The 21090-nt window shown below is 34.0% G+C and overlaps 1 protein-coding gene across 2 annotated transcripts in view; it reads right to left on the bottom strand.

The window, feature by feature from the left end:
• LOC118192833 (uncharacterized) overlaps positions 1 to 21090 on the bottom strand; it is a 204965-nt gene that overhangs the window by 6789 nt on the left and 177086 nt on the right. For both annotated transcript variants that reach the window (XM_085816623.1, XM_085816622.1), the window contains exons 7-10: positions 18269 to 18368; positions 7836 to 7890; positions 7614 to 7712; positions 169 to 249 (exon numbers count right to left, since the gene is read on the bottom strand). In XM_085816623.1, coding sequence (XP_085672749.1) covers positions 169 to 249; positions 7614 to 7712; positions 7836 to 7890; positions 18269 to 18368 — 335 coding nt within the window. The remainder of the gene's footprint in view (positions 1 to 168; positions 250 to 7613; positions 7713 to 7835; positions 7891 to 18268; positions 18369 to 21090) is intronic.

Genomic DNA, 21090 nt, shown 5'->3' with positions numbered 1-21090 from the left:
TTAAAATTTCATGATTAAATTAAAAGACTTTAAAGGTATTTTAATAAAATTAGTGCTTAATGTTCTAAGGTTATTTAGAAAACATTAACAGACTGACATTAACACCAAAATTTTCTTTGCAAATATACATTAAAAATATTAATATTTTATATGGAAAATTACACTCACCCTTTTCCATGCATAAATGTAAGCTATGTCCATTAATGTATAATCATCATTCAAGACATGATCAGCATACATGATGTCAACCTGTAAGACACAAAAATTATCAGTCAGCTCTTTTAAGCCTTTTGAGCCTTTTTTTTTGTAATTTAATTTAAAAAAGATATTAATAAAACGTGTTTGTTTTTATTAAAAGAAAATGAACCACTTTCTTAATCCTATATACAGCAATGCCTCATATATCGAATGTATACATGGACCGAAATATGTTCCGCATAATGAATTCGGTTTTGCATTACGAATTAATTGCACGCGAATTTCGTCAAATAAAAACCGACAGCTAAATTTATCTCGCTCCATTTTTATGATGCATAAATACAAAAAAATCTTCATTGCGTAAACAATGATAAATGAGCAAAGAATTGGCCAATAAATATATTTCTTAATGCAATATTACAAATGAAGAATTACAAGCATTATTGACTAGCAACATGAGGAAGAAAATTTCTTCTCGTGAGAACACAAAAGAATCCGATCCTACTATTAACATCTAAAATCCTTCTCAAGAAGTGATTTCAGACTGTTTAAAACAATTAATTTAATTAGAAATGGGAAAAAGTACACGTCACAGCGAGGTAATGGTACCTTCAGAAAATAACCCAGAAACTGAATTCTTAAAGAACGCTGGTAATTCACCTCTTCAAAGCGTTGGGAATAGGAAAGTAACAATAGAGGAGTATGTGATAATTTATGCATTGAAATAAACATCATTAAATATAGTAAAACTCGCTTAAAAACTTTGCCGCACAGAGTTTCAAATGTTTTCTTATTTCGATTATTATCGAAATAAAAATAAGATGAAATATTTTATGTTGAAAAATCCAGCCATTCTGCACTGATCTTTTGAAAGCCTTTACCTTCAGAAAATATTTTTTTTTTTTTTTTCTTTTAAAGAAACTCTTATTACATGTTTTTTGAACTTGAAACTGGAATCATAACTCTTGTTCTTAGAACAGTGGTTGCTTTTTTTCTACTGTTGTTATTGCTTCTAACCATGTATTACTTGTTACCATAATGGTCAACAAGATCCCTAGCTGAATTAACCACCGAAGATGGCGAGAAAAACCTCTAACTTTCGGTCCATTTTCTTTCAACTATTTTACGATCTGTAATAAGGTAAAGTGGAACCACTTAAGAGTGGGAAAAGAATGCTAGTCCATTTTTTCTGTCTCTTTCAAAATGCTACGTCTGTTTCTGAGACATCAGATATTTTTGAAGTAGTTAACGTTTTAACTAACAAAAGTTTTGAAGAGATAAAAATATATAAAAATGAAGCTAATTCTGTTCTATTTTGACAATAACTCAATGAAATATTAATAACTAAATTGTCAAATAATTTAGCTGAAATCAAAATTAAAAGAGTTTAAGTTTTAAAACAGTAATTTAATTGAGAATAAAATTTAATGAAAATTACTTAAATCCAATGTAAAAATAAAAATACGTGGATTTAATTTTCAAATATTTATTGAAGTTATAAATTTATGGTTAATCGCAAAACAGCTATGTTGTAGAGACATTAGGTATTTTTTGGAAGCAGGCAAGATGAAAAATGAGCAAACGCCTTCACCGGAAATCGAACCACGGACCTCTGGAATACAGAACCACTACACCACGTACCTTCGAGGTGTAGCCGCTAGGAAGGCGGAAGAAATACCTCATAATGTTAATTAGCTGTTTTATGATTAATCATAATTTTGGAAAAAAAAAGATTTAAGAAGTTATTGTTTAAAAAGTTTTTATTTGGGAAACTTGAAAAATTTAAGCAGGTTTTGCTACATTCCTTAGTAAACAAACACCAAATGAGCAAGCAGTCTAAAACATAAAATTGTAATTCCACTGTATGCAAAAGGAAGTAAGCAAAGTAGGATTTGCATTTCCCCCTTTTTTTTCACGGTCACATGGGACATTTTCATGGCAAGAACCCTCAACGTCTTCTTTACGTATCACTCACTGGAGCAGCACTCCAAGAATTCGTCCCTTTTTTTCTTTTCGTTCAATACAAGGTTTCCCAGAAGCATGAGTGGCAAAGGAGAAGAGAAGAGAAGAAAGTCGTTAGTGAATGGAGTTACCCACCCGTGAAGTAACCCTAGGGAGGCCCTATAAAGAGCAGAGGAAATCCCTACGCAGGAGGCAAGTTGTAATACTTTCTCTCGTCCCATGATGACCTCTTTTTATTCAGAAATTCTTTCCTACCAATTCGCAACGTATTCCAAATACAACCCCCTTCACTTTTAAGAATACCATCATTCTTACCCTTCTCTTCGAATTGGAACACATATTCTCTGATTTAATTACATTCTATAATTGCACCTGAAGAAGTATCCTGATAAAGAGAAAGTAGAAATATTTATGAGATTCGCATTTTTGTGCAATCCATTAAACTTGAACAAACCTCAGCTATAAGTGATAGTCGTAATATTATGTCCTGAAGTCTCTTACAGATTTTAGATTAACTCTTCCTGGTCATATTCCTAGATATTCTCGCAAGACAGTTTTCCAGTTGTGGTTGCAAGCCTGGATACTCCCGGAAGGAGTATTTGTGAGTCAATACAGAAGAGATCAATATAAAAAATAAATATTAGAGGAAAAAAAAATGCAACGCTAGATTGATATAGATCTTAAATAATACTGCATACTTTTTGAAGGCAAAATGACTTGAAAAATCGATAAACAGGAAAAGCTAAGTTGAAAGCGTTATCTACAACTAGATTGCAATTAATGTGTGCATAGAGAAATTTAGGGGAATGTCAAAGATTTTAAACGTATCTGATTCATCAACTGAAGATGATTTGGAGATATTTTAGTAGAAAAGCTAATATAAGATTGCTCTCAATCCCTTGATAGTTATTTTTGCAGTGAAAAATATACATGAAATATCCAATACCTAAATAGTGCAGTGCATAATATGCACGTAGCTTAAATGAATGCACCTGAATGAATTTTACACGCTTTTTAAGCTATAATTGATGCAGCACAGGATAAAGTTCGACCAGCACGACTCCAATGCCTACGAAGAATATGACCCGATAAAGTTGAAACGCTATGCGCATTTGTAAATAGAAAAATCCCAATGGCCATAACCACTTTTCATCACAAAATATTGGACAAAGTAATCCCCTTTCCTACAGCTTCCTACATATCAGCAGCAGCTAACTGCATTAACTGTATTTTTCTGACTATATTTAAGTGGAGAATGAGTTACGGGGGATGGAAAATGGCTGTGTCGCTGTGCCACGTCATATTTAAGATGCTCTCTGACTTGAACCGAGTAACCTTCACTATAATGTCGGTGACTTTTGTACCAACGCAGTTCTTCTTTAAGACAAAATTACTTACAAACTAAGAAATAAAATCAAAATTTTATTTCATCCTTGCCTTCTAAATAAATTAATATGGGGAAAAGAAATAGGAACAACATTTGTATACTGGCGTCACAGTACAAAGGTCCATCTGTAATGAAGTTATACATCGACTCTACACACATTATGCCAGAACATCACTGTGATGCCATCCTTTATCAATATATCATATTGATAAAGAAAAATCTACTGCCCTTTCTTTCTTTCTTTTATATATATATATATATATATATATATATATAGTTAACCTAACAAACACTTATTTGAGTAAAAATTTCTACTTTTTTGGATGCAACATAAATATGATCAGATTGAGGTAGTTTTTTGGGGGTGGAAGAGAAAATCTTTTACTGTTGTTGTAAATGTAACAAATTGATGCTTTCTTTTTACTGAAATAAATGGTTATCTCACAGAGATCACTGCTATTACGAATAAAATTAATTAAACTCGTGAAAACCATAACAAGAATTATTTCGCATCTACTGACAAAAAGCACTGATTTTATATTAAAACCTAATGATTTTTACAAATAACTAAAATATACGGAGTAAAATGAGAAAGAGATTATGACTGCAAAATTTAATAAACTAATTCGCAGCTTCCTTACAGAAAGAAACTGATTTCGCTACTTTTTACTGACGCCTTTACGTCTAATTTGACTATCAGTCAGTTAAGAGGCATTAATCCAAGATTAGAATTCATTTACTTCACATTTTGTTAATTCTATCATAAAATGTTCGACTGATTATAGTAACGAAATCTAAGACTGAGTTAAGAGCGAAATTCATTAACTCACTTTTCTGAAATGTTCTCTATCTTCATACGTAAATATTTTTTTCTTAACCACGCGAGATGAAATGGGAGAATTCGGCAATGTTTCCCCTTTTCCTGAATCATTTTCTTCCGATAAATCATCTTTGCAGGGGTAGGAGCGTCACCATGACAACCAGGAACTACGTTCGGAATATATTTTTTTTTTTTTTGGGGGGGGGGGGGATTTTTTTTTTTTTTTTTTTTTTATCTCTTGCAGCCACTGTACCTAATAATTCGAGTAGGATAGAGGCCTTAATCACGGATAGCAAGTATCTTCTGCAGTGCCTGTCATACGCTCCAGTCACCCCATCAGAATGGGAGTTCGAAAAAAGTTCTATCATATCTAATCAAACCAAAGGCAGACCAGGCTATAAATAAAGCATTGCTGCAATAAGACGGAGAAAATATGAAGATTGTTAGGAATATCTGCTTTTTAGATGTTTAGATGATCAAAATGATATGAAAATTCCACCTTCCAAATGGCAAGACAGCAAATGAACTCATCCTCAGCTGAATGGATTAGTCTCAGATCCTCGGTTGCAATCATAAACGCTGCCTAAAGGATGGGACTTTAAAGTCCTTTATTCATATGATCGACACTAATTACCGGCATATGAAAATTGAATCGAAAGTGCACAGGATCGACAGCGTGTACGGTAGGTAATTCTAATCCAAGTCTAAAATTTTGATTAATACTTGTGGTTTTTATCCATAATCGACAATAAAAACAACAGTACGTATTTTTAATCCAAGGTCGACATTTTTAAACAACAAGTATGATTTCAAAAACTTACCTAAGTGCAACTATTCATGCAATCAGGATAATTATGAGCATTCCAATAAATATAAATATTACACTAAATACTTTGCATGATTTTCATATAAAATTTCAAAACAAACGTTGAATAACGACATCAGCTTGTTGGAGTCCACAAGACAGAACAGACTGGTAAAATTCCCGTCTAAAACAAGTAGCTAATCCATTCAGATATTTGACATTTAACTTCCGAATCCACAATAATAGCGCTAAAAATAAAATTTCTTAAGAGTTATAGCTAGCTCGTTATATTGATTATGTACAGCGTATTTTATATACAGTGTTTAACGCATTTAACTATTAATGAAATTTGATTGCTATTCTTAATATAATGTTATAATCCTCTAATTTATTAATTATAACATTTCAGTTAACTCTGAGGTATTTTATAGTAGACAGCTAATCAATGTATTCATTGCAAATAAATATCCTACATATAATGATATAATCCCATTGAAACGTTAGTAATTTCATAATTCTATTGTAAATTACTGTGTCCATTAAATCGACAATTCTGTTCCTCGACGCAGTTCATGATCGAAGCCAAGACTTGTCATTCGAGTTCAAATATTTACATACATGTTGCAGGCACTTTAATCTTCGACCTTTGAAATATATATTGTACAGAAGTTCGGCTGCCGACCCCTCTTTTAAGAGGTTTTATTTCACGCGTTCCACAGACAGGACCGCTCCCACAGGGAGACACGTTTGGCCTCTGGCGCTTTCAAAGGGTCTCCCCTCTCACCTTTGATCTCCCCTATCAGCAGCAGCCGTTGATTGCTTCGCAGTCTTCAGTAACAACCCCCTTCCCCTTTACAACAGCAAGCACTCTAGCAATCGTTTTACTTGGGAAATTAACACCAGGCCACGCATGGCCGAAGGCATAAGCGCAAAATACGATCTTCAGAATTTGCAAAGAAAGATTTTAATTCGCACAGAACTTGGCGCTAAAACATAAACTAAAATCCCTCAGAGTATAAACATATGGGGTTTAGCGCGGAGTATATATCTTTATACTCCGTGCTGAACCCCATATATACAGAAGCAGTAATAATGGAGAATGAGGAATTTGATTTTAATAATAATAATAATAAAAGCTTATTCGCAATCGTTGTGAAAATAACTTTCAAATACAAACTTCTTTACGATTAACACCATAGAATAAAGAGATTTAGATTAGAGAATCTCTAAAAATAAAGAGATTTTAAGAGCTCCGAATTGATAGGAAGAACCGAAACACACTCTGATAAGCAAGTACAGACAGCCGTTTCCCTCCAAAATACTCAAATTAACAAAGATTGTAAAGCGCATATTTACAGCCGATTAAAACTGTGCGTTGCCCTAAGCATAGCATTTTTTTAGGAGACTCAGCAACCACATTCCCCCTTTTAAGAAGGTAAAATTGAGATCCCCCAAAAAACTGAAGCCCTAGGTCCAAATGGTAATCAAGCCCAGTTCCTAGTAGTTCCAGGTAATAAAATATATAGAATACCATCTATTGGCACTACAATTATTTTTCAAGATAAACTCTTATCATTTCCGTAGTTACTAATATTGAAATTCTGGCAAAATCCTTATCGCTAATCGGTTGGGAAAGGAAAGGGGAAGCTATTTTTCCAAACAAGTTGGACGTAAGCAGATAGTCCTCATGCAATATTCAAATACCTAACCAAACCCGTGACGATAAGCAAACTTTTACCGTTTCCCGACAGGATTGCATGAAACAGCTGATTACCGTATTTACGCGGGTAATATAGTCGCACTTTTTTTTGCCAATCTGTCATTGCGAAAGTCTAGGTGCGACTATTACGTGAGGGCGTCTATTACGCGAGTAAATACGGCATTTAAATATCTGTATATGGAATACTAAGCTGAAGAAGATTTAAAGGTAAAACGAAAAAGAAAAAAGCTTTATTCTTGTTCGATACAGTTTATTATAACACTATGTTACAAAAACCCAATGTCATGTAAAAAAATAACTTTATCCAGATTTGTCACATTACTAAATTGTTCCTATAGAAACATTTGGGTATAAAAATTTATTCATTTACAGATGATAGGACGAGCTGATTCCCATTCGACACGGAAATATGTATACTGCATTTATTTTAAATCCTTTATATTCAGAACGTAAAATACTAAATCATAAATTCGATACTAAAATAATAGAAACTTTAGAGCAAAGTACAAACGAAAAATTGCACTCGCCATTTATTAAAGATATATTAAGGGCATTAGGATTAAAATTTTCAACAAATTTCATTTTTCGAAAGAATTTTAGGACACTTAATGGAATAATACCAATTGCGCAAAAAAGTTTTAAACGAATCCCTGATTCGAAAAATACTCACTAGGAATAGTTTAACGGTGGCCTAATTGAATTAAAAAAATATTATGCGTACCGTATAAGCAGGTGGAAGACTGTATTTCAAGGCTACGAACTTCTTTAAGTTGCCCACAGAAAAAGCAGCAGGACAGTTCAGGTATCGCGTCTGAGGAATCTGGAAAAAAATTCATATATATTTAATTTATTTCTGAAGTTTCGCCATCCAGGTAAAAAAATAATTATAAAATAAATAAATAATAATTTTAAAAAAATCTTAGCTTTTGGCATCTTAACTTACCTTTTTCTCAGATTCAGCATCTGTTTCCTGGATTTCTGCGGAACCGTTTTCAGTTCTAGAAAGAGAAAAAGAAATCTTACGTTACTACCTAAAACATAGCCAACTAGCAAACAGCATGCAGCAAGGAAACAAAATGCAGCTGAAATAACTCGAAGCCTGACAAGAAAACGAAATGAAAAGCTCAAATTAATTTGTTTTAAATTACCCAGCATTTATCAAGACAGCAAATATGGGAAAGGAAAATTCAGTTATCGAAAATCGCATGCAATTTATTTCATACTAAATTGAGGATAAATTAAAAATTAATAGAAATGAATCACTTAGGGACCTGTAAGACATAGGTAATAGAAATAATTGTGCAAAATACCATATGCTAGTTTTAACGTACCATTTCATGGTTCAATGTACAAAACAGGTTCCTTCCTATCATGCCCAACAGAAATAAATTTTAATTGGTCGCATCTGTAGCAGACGCTCTGTACATAAGAAAGCAACGTAAATCAAGGGGAACTAAACTGTCTAATTAAGAACGCATTATTAACATCTAGCCAAAAAATATCATGAGTGCCAGTGGCGGATAAATAATTCTGTAATTCAAATCTTCATGTTAATCTAATCTAATCTGTTACGATCCTAATAACATGAAAGGCCAAAAGCCATCTTAAATCCACAATTAATTAAAAAAGATACTGTAACTATGCTGTACTCGGTTATAGTTTTAAGAATACTTTCAGGTTTCAGCTTATGTAACTTTTGCATATCTGTGGAACCAGTTTAATTCGTACTTTACGGTAATGGACTAATCAACCGCTCAGCACCTATTTGCTTATAAATTACTAAAGTGGTCCGTCCGTATTATTTTCTTCTCTGTATTAATTAGTTTTAATTTTATTCGATTAGGAGTAGGGTGGCAAGTACAGGCACACTGGTGTATAACACCGTCAAACCATTAATCCAATCTCTAGCATTTTGGAGCAGAAGCGAGCATATCAGTAACCTGCCTATTTTAACCACAACACAGCATTCCAACGATATCTACCTTGATAAAGATACGTCAAGGAAGCTTTTCTACGGCACACTGGTTAATATTTACATCACGTTAATCCCCCACGTGGGAGGAAAAACTATGTTCCCAATTCTTAGAATAATTTAAAATTCTAATAGCCCATTATATCGTTTCGTTTATAAAACACAGAAAAGAGGTATGAAATACAAGAAATATTTTCCTCACATGTGAAATTTAAAACAGTATTTAATGCATTTCTCTTTAATAAATTAAATTTTAAAGTAAGACTTATTAATACAAGTTTAGTCTTTCTAATGACAACAGAATAAACCCGTCTCTTCCTGAATTCCGCCGGAATTCTCACAGAAAGCAGCTTAAAAATCTTGACTTGAAAGATTCTGCAGAATGCTTTAATATCTATTGACCTTATTTTCAGTGAAAATGCGAGTATAAAAATGTCTACTATATTCAACAAAGAATAGAAGCGAGGTAATTACCGGCTTTATCTTCACAGCAACATTCTGGACCGTCACGGTTTAGACCAGCAACGAACTCTGTTAATAACAAACGGGTCGGGGGGGAGAAGGTTGGAAAAAAAAAAGTTGTCTACAATTCAACCAATTCCTCTCCACCCGAAAACGAGTTCTCTGGAAAAGAACTCAATGCCTCGGGCCGCTAGCCAACCGCGACGAGAATCAGGGGGTAGACAGGCACCACGCCTTCACGGTACTTACAATGGGTTCAGTGACGTCAACCTTGGCGACCTCCTGACCTCAAGCGGGCCATCGACTCGCGGAGGCGGAGCCCGAAAGTATTGTTGTCGAGGGCGGCCCATCCCGGGTTTCGGGGGAGGAGCTTGTCGTCGGCGATCGGTGAGAGTCCAAGAGAGGACAGCTCCTCTTCTTTCTATCTCTGGGGGGTGGCAGAGTCCAACCACGCGTCTGCAATCTCTCCATTTCGGAACCACAAACATGTTTCCGAAAGTTCTCCCCTCCAGCAAATGAGTCCAACTCCGCCTCATTCTAGAAATGAGTTTCAGGGATGCTGTGGATGAGCGACTATTGATTGCTCTCAAGCAGATTCACATGTTGAACAAACACTGAATCAATGGGAGTATAAATACCACAGGAAATTCTACTTTCTAAAAATAGAATGACTATCAGAATTATCTAAAATAACATGAAAAGCTTCATTTAGGGAATTTAAACCCAAAATATATTACGAAATGGAAGAAATACAAGAATTTTAAAGTGTATCACACCAACTCCGATGATCGGTCTTGTACGATGGATAGCTTGGATTTTCTACTCTTGGAATTTTTTCCCATAAATCATTAAAATATCTGACCAATATTCTAGATTTTATAAATGAGAATTATCTACAAAAATGGTCACTTAAATTTCACTTATTATTAAGTCTACAGGATGCGAATTGGACGTTAACGATCAGAAAGAGCATTTTAATTTGAATAATTTAGTCGGCGATATTTATTCTTGTCAACTACTACGCCTTGAAGGTGAAAAGAGTTTAGAGAATGACATCGAAATTCACCATATCTTTGTAATTCGATGCTCAGTAAATGCTCCTGATGTCAAAATTGAAAAGAAGCCTAAAAAATAATCACCCGACTTTATTACTACATTCTACGACATTCACACTCAACTCGCGAACCGGCAAGTTTACATTTGCTGCCCGGAACGAAATTTATTTACAGTTCTTTCAAATAGTTCTTCTGTAGCAAAATTTAAAATTTCTGATATACCTATTAAAGTTCAAGTTTTAAATACCTTAAAATAACTTGATTACTTCGGCCACAAAACATGTGAAATTAAGAATTATAATAAGGATTGCCATTATGATATATAATCGTTCAGTGACGCTTTTCAGTGACGCCGGTCTCTAATAAGAAGCAAAACTTCCTTCAAAAAATTTTTGCAACTACAAATTATAACACTAGAGGGAATTTTAAAACATAAGCGGTGATAAAAGTATGTGAAATTTGTTACATACATTAGGCAAACACAAATTATTATTTACTTAAGTAAAAATTGTGGATAACTGCTTCATCAATGTTTCCAACATGTGTAGACATACTAAAGCAACAAGAATTAGTTTCAGTTGCATAAATCTGCAGAACTAGTTCCGAAAGTCTTCTTAGCTGCAGGAGTGAAAATAACGAAGGAAAAGCGTATGCCACGCGGTAATAGAAGGGGGATCCAATATATTATTTGATAAATTCGGTAATAAAAACCAAAAAATTACGCAAATTCAAAACATACTCTCAGATTCCACCTGCTTTTGGCGCACTGAAAATAGTGATACACTTTTATGATCACACCATAGAAGATTTATAATGTTGTTACCGACATGTCTGCAATTTCGCAGTGTTCCATTTTCATTAGGTACTACGGTGAACAGAATTTTAATCATGAATATGCTTTTGAAATTTCTTTCTATGAAAAATCAAACCAGAAGCAAAGAATATCTCGACGTTATTATTATATTTTTATAAAAGCATTATATTGATTTAAAGCGATTATTTTTTGCCGTCCATATCATTTGATGGCGGGAGGTCCACCAGCGGCCGAGCGGTAAAGTTGCTGAGCACTGGTGATTCGGTCTAGGTTAGAATGCTGCGAACGAGCTGGCTGCATGAGTATTTCCGTGGTTTTCCCCGTGTGTAGTGTTTATGAGCCAGTTTCCCTTAGAAAGACTCCCCTTAGGCAGATAGCCCTAAAGTGCTTTGCCATAATCAAATAAACCAAACCAACTGATGGTGGGATTCAAATTTACTTCCTTATTACAACTAAAATGCAAGTTAACCCCTTAACTGCCGCGGGCGTATATATACGCCTTGCTCAACCTATGCGTTAACTGCCCCGGACGTATATATACGCCCTTCCAAAATACTATCATTTGCTTTGTGCTGCTACCCGCAAAATTATTCGCAAAGCTTTGGAATGCAACACCACAATGACCTTGACCAAGTATGCGAAGAACGATACTATTTCAGAGAAGTGTGGGGAGAAATTAGAGAGAGGGATGTGTCTAAAGAGGTGAAAGTAATGACTGCGCGGTATTGGCTGGTGTTGTTTGAGTAAAATGTATTTTTTTTTATTCTGTGTCCTCCGTTTTCGTTTACTTTTTGCACTAGGTTGCAGGAATAAAGAAATATATAACGGATGTTTCAAATCCATTTATCTTTTTTGATGAACTGTTCCTGCTTCATATTGTCACTTGATATTGTGCTTCATATTGTTTTGTAGGCGAGTATATGAGCCAACACCTTGCAAACGAAAAACCAAGAACAAAATCATGGCATTCAACCAGTTCGGAAGAAATATATGTTTTTTAGGCATACAGATTTCACAAGGAATAACACTGAAGCCTAATATTACACTTTACTGGTCTAAAAATGACTTCATCAAAACTCTATTTTAGGGACCTTTTTTATTATAAAAACATCATTCTTATTATACTTACATCTTTTTATTATACTTTTACTTAAAACATTAAATTTTGTGCATTCATTGTTTTACTTTTATTCTTTATTTTGTGAAAGTAAACAGTTTTTAGAAAGTAAAATTTGCCCTTATTTTCCCCTAATACATCGCATAACTACGCGCGCCTGTGTGAAAAACCGTGGCACTGGGAAATGAATCTTGTACGTTTTCCGCGGGGCAGTTAAGGGGTTAATAAAAATATTATCATTACAAAGTATCATCCAACAAGGAAACTTAGCTGCACGTTTCTCTATATCTCAATTAGATTCCATGATGAAATGTGTAATATGTACTGTGACGTTCAGACTAACATCCTCGGACTTCCAGGTGCTTAATGAGAACTATCTATTTCTCAGCTACAGAATGGACAGAAGACCTTTGATAGAAAGGTGCAGCGGAACCCCCCCCCTAGTGTGGTTTCTGGATATAAGGGACTAATTATTCTCTTTCCAGGTTTTTAACAAAACAAGGAGAGAGCTTTGAGTAAAAAGTTTTTTGATGCTGTAAACGAGTGAAAGCAGACGCATTTTAGCGTCGTCGCCGCGTCAGCGACCTTTTTGTATGAACTATGGCTGAAATGATTCAATTATTTTAATATTTATTCAAGAATTTCTTATTAAGTTTTCAAAATAAATATTTTAAAAGACAACCTGTCTTTTCTTGCACCCAACACGGGTGTTCTGACGTTACAGTACTGTGATTTTTATTCGTTCACCAGAACTGAACCTTGGGAAATATAAAAACGTGTTGGAAAAAATTAATAGCGATTACAACGACTCCCCCCCCCCTTGGGAGCGATAGTAAAAAACACGAAAAGTTCCAGATTTTTTTTTTGCAAATAAATTATTTTATTTTTACAAGAAAACAAAAACATATACAGCTAACTTACAAAATGATGGGCGATGGCGTCATTTAGCATTTCTGTGCTACATGACAGATAAACTTCACAATTTCGAACACGATTTACATGGTGAAAATCAAATTGTTATTGCGGTTATAGACGGCAGACTTGCATCTTAAAAGCAACTACGTATTTATAATTAGAAATCCTGCATAACAAAAGCTAAAATGATGATATTCCTATAGTCTCCAGAAAACTAGGTAATCATTTGAGATTATTATTTATCTACCTTATCAAAGTGCAGATTTCAAGAATTTTTTTTTAAGGTCTTTTGCTTGTAGAAAATTCTGGAATGCAAAAACAGCGGTTACTACAAAACTAGATGCTTTGGGTGAGGATTATGCAATGTTATTTGACGAATTCATCGTGCTTAAAAGCAATACGAATTTGGATGCCATTTTTAAAGAAAATGTGAAGAGGAGTAATTTTGAAAGTTAACGTGAAACAAATACAAGATTGTGTAGAAGTCTGTACAAAGGTTGCTTACATCAACATACTCACGGGAATCAAAATTGAAATAAATATGTTAAGAGCTTACACAGAAACAGACGCAGAAAAGTCAAAAATCACATTAATTTTTAATACACGTCTAGATACACATAGCTAATATATGCATATGACCAGAAGTAATAATAAAACTTAATATTTGAAATAGAAGTTCTGTGTTCATGTAATGTTAACGATCGTATGAAATAAGCATCATTTAAAATATGGAGCAAAAAGTTTCGAAGTTTTTCGAATGCCCGAAATTAATATAGTATTTATAATTATTTAGGCTACACGAGCCCATATTTATCTCTCTGTCTAGATAAAGAGCATAGTATAAGACAATAGACCGGTAGTTATTTTTCGTACAGTCACCATTTTACTGTTCAGTTCTTATTTATTAATATAAGTTTACCTAACAATCTTTTGCGAAAGAATCCTTATATCACTCACTATGAAAAGACAGATTGTATTTTGGATAGTTTGCCTTGCCAATTTATTTGTCATTGATGGTAGGTAACCCACCTATAATCAGCGCAGGATTACAGAATCAGAATCCCTATGCTCTTTACTTTTAAGCTCTCTCTCTAAACTTAGATTCTCACTTTTTATTTAAACTAACTTAATTTGCTTTTTCTAATGCAGGGAAGAAAACAGCAGAAGTGCAAGGAAGATTCAGCATAAGAAATAACATAATTGTAGAGTTCCTCACTTTGGAATTCTATTCTAAGTTAATGTTGGAAGTGAAGAATCTAAGAACTGATAAGCGAATAATCGCTTGCTTTCGGTGACAAGAAACAACAAGATAGAAGGGTAACTAACCCTTTATTATTCCAATAAGATTTAACAAAACTCCCCTTAGGAGTGTACAAGCAAAGCCCGCACTTGGGCTTGAACTTAAAAGACTAAGAATTAAACTAAAACTAAGATTAACTAAAGAAGTATAGCCGAAACTATCAAGGTTCAAATCAAGTTGGCCCCCTTATTTGACTACGAAGCTTAGCAAGGGCCCGAGTACGGCCGAGCGTAATAACAGCTTTGAGAGAGAGAGTGGCCAAAAAGGCAGACGCGCGTGAATCAGAAACTCTGATTCTCTCTGCCTCCGTAAGTAACTTCGTGGTTTAATACCGCTCCTTCTCATTAAATATTCAGCAAGATTCCAAAACTACGTTCTGGCCGGAAGTAGTAAGTTGAAGTTAAGAATTTGACAGGAAAGGAACTTTAACTTAAAATTTAACTGTTCATAAAATTAACATAATCCTTACATGATGATTAAGATAAAAGAAAATTATAAAGAATTTCTCTTGGAACGTTACACCTAAATTTTTAAGGTTTTTATTATTGTATTTCAACTAGCTATTAAAATAATTTTTTCGTCCACGAAATTCATTTTTAATTAATTTCACGTCTATGAAAATTTTACTTGCGAAAATCATGGAGAAATGAAGCAGTTTTTGATGAAAATTTCAATACACAAGTATAAATTAGAATTTTAAATGCTGAACTGTAAAAACTCATCCTCAAATGTTTCAAAAACCAGATGCTGGAACCTTACGACGCACATTTCTCCAGCCGACGAAAGAGATACAGTACGCCGATAAAAAAACTAAATAAATATGTTAATACAGAGAAAGAATAAATGCATCATAATCTCATAAGATTAAAAACTCAGCGCTCTTCTACACGTGGTGACCACTCAGAGCGATGAAATGAGACCGCGCGACGAAATCACCCGAAAACTGGCTTGCAATTAATTTTGCCGATGAAACCGGTTTGATGTTCTGCTGGCAACCAGAAATTATGTCGTTACGGTTCATAACGGAATGAAGATAAATAGAGGATGAAAGGGGAAAAAAAGATAACGGAGCTCCTCGTTTTGACAGGACACTCTCTCCCTTCTTTCTGTTGGATTTCCTTTTACGCGCCGACTGCAATCAATTATTTACATGCATAGAATATTGAAATCTGGTTTAAAATGAATGAACATCTAAATCTGGCTTACTAAATATCTAAATAACTTAGACAGTCCAATGGCTTCAGAATTTTGGGGGTTGCAATTGCACTTACTAAAAACATGTATCAAGAAACCTTGCAAGTGCTAGACTCTGCTTTCGAAACTTTGAGAATATGAATAGCATTTTACCAAACTACGACCAAGAAACTCTACAAGTGCAAGGAATGCCTCAAGATTTTATCCCAAAACCAGTTACAGGATAAAGCAGAAAACGCGATACAGAATGTAGTTTATATTTTACTGCTATACGCTACTTTCAGGAATATACATACGACTATCATTCGGAAGGCTTTTTAAAATCTTTACTAAAGCAATAATACCTGACTTTCGTACTAATAATAATTCAATCATACAAATCTTCGGGACCTTTAAAGGAGGATTCAGGAGAAATAATGATAAAACGGAAGGTATATTTTCATTCTTTTTCCGTGGAAAGCAGGATATCTTTCACAATGGCGCCAATACCTTTATGCGAATCGACTTGTGTTCGCTCTCATAAATATCCCAATATAAATAGTCTATCCCCATACGATAGTTTTTAACTTGGCGAAAACAATTAAAAAACAAAATCCGCACCTTTAATCCAGATCACCGCTATGAGAGTTGGATTCTTTTTCCATGGAAAAGAAGCTATCTTTCCAAACGGCACAGGCATCTTTATCATGATACACTATTACGTAATAAAAACTGGAACCGTGGAAAAAAATTTTACATATAATTCCGTTTGTAAACCTCTACCTGGTCTGAGCTGGCGTTCTTTCGGATTCATGGCAGATACCCAATAAAACTATAGCTGTCTGTAATAAACTTTGCTGCACTTACTTTTACTGCAATAAACTGGCGGTGCAGTATAACAGGCAATCTATACATTCCATTACACCGATGCATTTTACATTCCCTGGCAACAATACTCTGGTATTTTATTTTATCTTTATTTTCAACTTTCTTTATTCCCGTTGTTTTCTAGCCTCTCTGAAGTCACTGCACCTCGGACGCATTTGTGTGATTAAATCCTTTACCTTTCACCACATTTGTTTGTTAGCATCGACTCTTCCATGTTTTCTTCATTTATAATGTTAAAACATTGACCTTCAGAAATGATATGAACAAGATCCAGTGCTCTTATCCCTTCAGCAGAAAACCCTTTTAACTAACAATATTTAATTAAAGAATTACCGCATTCCCCGTGCGCTCTCTCGCGGAACAACTGGTTAGCAATCGGCTAGCAGTTAGAAGATCCGTGATTCCAATGACAACGAGTGCACAGTTGAATTTTCACATTTTTTTGTCCAAAATGCCTAATAATCTCTACATTGGCATCCGAAATAAAACGTGTGGACACCACCTGGATTTGTCGAATGAGTGTCATGGCGTTCCCCCTCGCCCTTTAAGATGGGGAGAACACTAATTTTATTACAGGAAAGAAATGAACCAATCAAATTCTAGTAACGTATTGCTTATTTTAGTATATCAATATTATTTTAATTGGATGTTGTTTTTATACATTATACTGTAAAAAGTTTCTTCATTAAGAGCATTAAAAAACTTTGACATCAAAAAGCAAGCGGGATAAATTCGCGAAATGTTTCCCAGCCTAGGACATACTAAAACATTTTAGAGAAAAATTTGACAGTCCATGATTTCGGGAAGGAAAATATCTACCAGTAATGAAACACTGATATAAATATTAATAAGTACATAACTAAATTAACATCATATTAAGTTTTTTACCAGAAACCATTTATAAACCAATAAAATTCTGGTAACGTATTGCTTATTTTTGTATATCAATATTATTTTAATTGGATGTTGTTTTTATACATTATACTCTAAAAAGTTTCTTCATTAAGAAGCATTAAAAAACTTTGACATCAAAATTTTTAGTTGGGGTATTAACGGGCAACGGAGGATGACTTCATGTATAATTTCGAGAAACAATCCCCCCCCGCCCCCCCGTGCTCCGAAATTCCAGCAAATCTCAGTGTAATTCAAGGTTCGGGCCTGGATTTAAACTAGGCAAGAGAAGCAATCAGAGTTTCGCGTATATTTTTGAGCAAAACTGTTTCAGGTTTAAGACAATGAGAAAAGTCTGGCGTGTTTTTCTTCCTATTCTGACTTGGGTTGACTAGGATTGTTTTGCAGTGTATTTTTGCGGAAATTCTGACAGATAGTAGCACAAAAACCATATAAATAAAAAAAATAATCTAACAATTGTAATATGAATTAAAAAATTGGAAGTAAAATCCGAAATTCGGGGAAAAATTCTCTTATTTGAAAAATGCGCTAACATATCGCGCCGCGATAAAGTTACTACCCTAAACATTACTAGCACAAAATTCTACACTTTTCATTGAAAAGTATTATTTGTTACACACGACCTACTTCTTATTCTCAAACTCAGAATAGCTCGCACTTATCAGTTCTAATTACGAGATAGCGTTTAGGCCTGGGAGCTGCTTACCAGGAATTTTCGATAACAACGAGCAAAGGCGAACGATAGCTGCAAGATGGTGGTACACTTACCCGTGAATGGATTCCAGGCTCAGACTGATTCGTTCGTCGCGGGAGTAGATGAACCGCTGTTCTGCACCTTCACCCCTCTCCTCCGACGAACAACCAGAAGCTATGAAAGATAGATTTCCTCACTTTAGAATAGTGATACTTAAAAAGAATGCTCTAAATTTATTAAATTGTTACTACTTTAGGAAAAACACATAATACAATCTCATAGTTGGCTATCTTGAAAAATGAAAAATCTAGCAGTTTTTTGGGTACAGCCCTTCTCAGAATGATTCTTGTGATAAACCTGACGTAAAGTTAATTTATATAACATATTCGGGTTATTAAATTAATTACAATATCATTTTGAAGTAATATATATTAATTTATTACTTCATTTATTATTTTTATTTAAATTTAATTGAAGTGGTATTAAATGCAATGAAAATAAAAGTTAACAATTTATGCGTATATAATCAATCACATAGATAAATTTAGTAATGCATCATTTATAAATTTAAAAACAAAAACTAAATAAAAATATTTAATTATTAATTTAATATTAGATAAATCTTTTAAATGCTCTTCAAGTTTGTATAATGGATTAACATATTATTTAGGTCGAAAAACAAAATTAATCATAAAAATTACATTACAGATCTTTAGGGAAAGAAATGAATTTGATCAATTTCATTTTCAAAAGGCGAATAATTCACTCTCTTAGCTTATTTTACGAATTTGCCACCTAATTTTTTTCAGTAGCATCCCCCCCGGGGGAACTAGTAATCAGCAGTTCCTCTACAATTTCATCTGAAGAAGATTGTAAGTTCAGATGAATTAAAAAACCGGGAAATCTGTTGATATGATGAAACGTCGGGAGTCTTCCGGTTTTACCAGGAAGACTGGCATTTCTGCAGAACTGATACCAAAGACAGTGCAACCGATGCAACTACACCAAACAGCAGAAGTTAAACGCAGCAAAATGTTATAAGAACCAGCTCTTCAGTTTTGCAATCTGAAGTACTTTAATATCAACAGATGGTCTTGATGTTGAAGAAACTATACAGGCACTGACGAAAATAATTTTTAATTTAAGACAGTGCAACCGATGCAACTGCACCAAACAGCAGAAGTTAAAGGCAGCAAAATTTTATAAGAACCAGCTCTTCAGTTTTGCAATCTGAAGTACTTTAATATCAACAGATGGTCTTGATGTTGAAGAAACTATACAGGCACTGACGAAAATAATTTTGAATTTAAGACAGTGCAACCGATGCAACTGCACCAAACAGCAGAAGTTAAAGGCAGCAAAATTTTATAAGAACCAGCTCTTCAGTTTTGCAATCTGAAGTACTTTAATATCAACAGATGGTCTTGATGTTGAAAAACTATACAGGCACTGACGAAAATAATTTTGAATTTAAGACAGTGCAACCGACGCAACTGCACCAAACAGCAGAAGTTAAAGGCAGCAAAATTTTATAAGAACCAGCTCTTCAGTTTTGCAATCTGAAGTACTTTAATATCAACAGATGGTCTTGATGTTGAAGAAACTATACAGGCACTGACGAAAATAATTTTGAATTTAAGACAGTGCAACCGATGCAACTGCACCAAACAGCAGAAGTTAAAGGCAGCAAAATTTTATAAGAACCACCTCTTCAGTTTTGCAATCTGAAGTACTTTAATATCAACAGATGGTCTTGATGTTGAAGAACTATACAGGCACTGACGAAAATAATTTTGAATTTAAGACAGTGCAACCGACGCAACTGCACCAAACAGCAGAAGTTAAAGGCAGCAAAATTTTATAAGAACCAGCTCTTCAGTTTTGCAATCTGAAGTACTTTAATATCAACAGATGGTCTTGATGTTGAAGAAACTATACAGGCACTGACGAAAATAATTTTGAATTTAAGACAGTGCAACCGATGCAACTGCACCAAACAGCAGAAGTTAAAGGCAGCAAAATTTTATAAGAACCAGCTCTTCAGTTTTGCAATCTGAAGTACTTTAATATCAACAGATGGTCTTGATGTTGAAGAAACTATACAGGTACTGACGAAAATAATTTTGAATTTAAGACAGTGCAACCGATGCAACTGCCCCAAACAGCAGAAGTTAAAGGCAGCAAAATTTTATAAGAACCAGCTCTTCAGTTTTGGAATCTGAAGTACTTTAATATCAACAGATGGTCTTGATGTTGAAGAAACTATACGGGCACTTACGAAAATAATTTTGAATTTAAGACAGTGCAACCGACGCAACTGCACCAAACAGCAGAAGTTAAAGGCAGCAAAATTTTATAAGAACCAGCTCTTCAGTTTTGCAATCTGAAGTACTTTAATATCAACAGATGGTCTTGATGTTGAAGAAACTATACAGACACTGACGAAAATAATTTTGAATTTTTTACAGTTAGTTATCCATGGCAATAGGACAAGATCGAAAGAAATAAGTTAATATATAAAGTTATATAATTAGCGATATAAAAAGTTAATTAGTTATATAACTAGCTAGTTGGTTATAAAATTAACGATATAAAAATAATGTTTTTCCCCCTATTGCCTAAAAATATTTATATATAAAAGTCTGAGAAATATACTTCACTTTGGTATTTTTTAATTAAAACATTGACAGAGAGTTCAACAACACGAGGAGTACATTGAAATTCCGAAGGTATGAAGACACGATGCATACCAGTGGCAAAAAATATTCTTTACATTCTATAAAGATAAAAAAATATTTTTCTTCCTTTAAAAATGTTAATATACTTTGTCTCGCAGTTTACTGAATTGTAGCCCGATTTTACTTTTTCCAAGCAATTTTTATTTTATTCACGAATA

This window comes from Stegodyphus dumicola, chromosome 5 (assembly GCF_044657685.1).
Source record: "Stegodyphus dumicola isolate Sdum_Otavi_A_Nest chromosome 5, ASM4465768v1".
Lineage (NCBI taxonomy): Eukaryota > Metazoa > Arthropoda > Arachnida > Araneae > Eresidae > Stegodyphus > Stegodyphus dumicola.
This window is presented reverse-complemented; position numbering and strand designations above follow the sequence as displayed.